Consider the following 374-nt stretch of genomic DNA (forward strand, 5'->3'; position numbering starts at 1 on the left):
TTTTTTTTTTTTAAATCAGTGCATGGTTGGAAGGAGAGGATGACCCTGTTATTGACAGAGTCAATCAGAGGATAGAAGACATCACAGGCCTCACAGTATCCACTGCAGAGTTACTACAGGTAATGTAATACATAACAAAAAATTACATTAATTACTACATCATCGTGTCATATGTTACACAGGAAATTGATAATTATTCTATTTATATAAAAAATAATAACACAATGCATTTTTAAACATATTTTAATATGAGTCACCTTTGTCAATGGCTGACCAGGTTGCTAACTATGGAGTTGGAGGACAGTACGAGCCACATTATGACTTCTCGAGGGTGAGTTCACTTTGTCGGTGTAAGTGTGTGTGTGAGTAAGTGT

General features: G+C 35.3%; 1 protein-coding gene across 5 annotated transcripts in view; it reads left to right on the top strand.

Moving 5' to 3' along the window:
• Positions 1-374, top strand: part of p4ha2 (procollagen-proline, 2-oxoglutarate 4-dioxygenase (proline 4-hydroxylase), alpha polypeptide 2) — a 23,971-nt gene that overhangs the window by 17,282 nt on the left and 6,315 nt on the right. For all 5 annotated transcript variants that reach the window (XM_035666346.1, XM_035666347.1, XM_035666348.1 and 2 more), the window contains 2 exons: positions 20-119; positions 278-331. In XM_035666346.1, the coding sequence (XP_035522239.1) occupies positions 20-119; positions 278-331 (154 nt within the window). The remainder of the gene's footprint in view (positions 1-19; positions 120-277; positions 332-374) is intronic.

This window comes from Morone saxatilis, unplaced genomic scaffold (assembly GCF_004916995.1).
Source record: "Morone saxatilis isolate NCDOM2014 unplaced genomic scaffold, NCSU_SB_2.0 Contig20, whole genome shotgun sequence".
Classification (NCBI taxonomy): Eukaryota; Metazoa; Chordata; class Actinopteri; family Moronidae; genus Morone; species Morone saxatilis.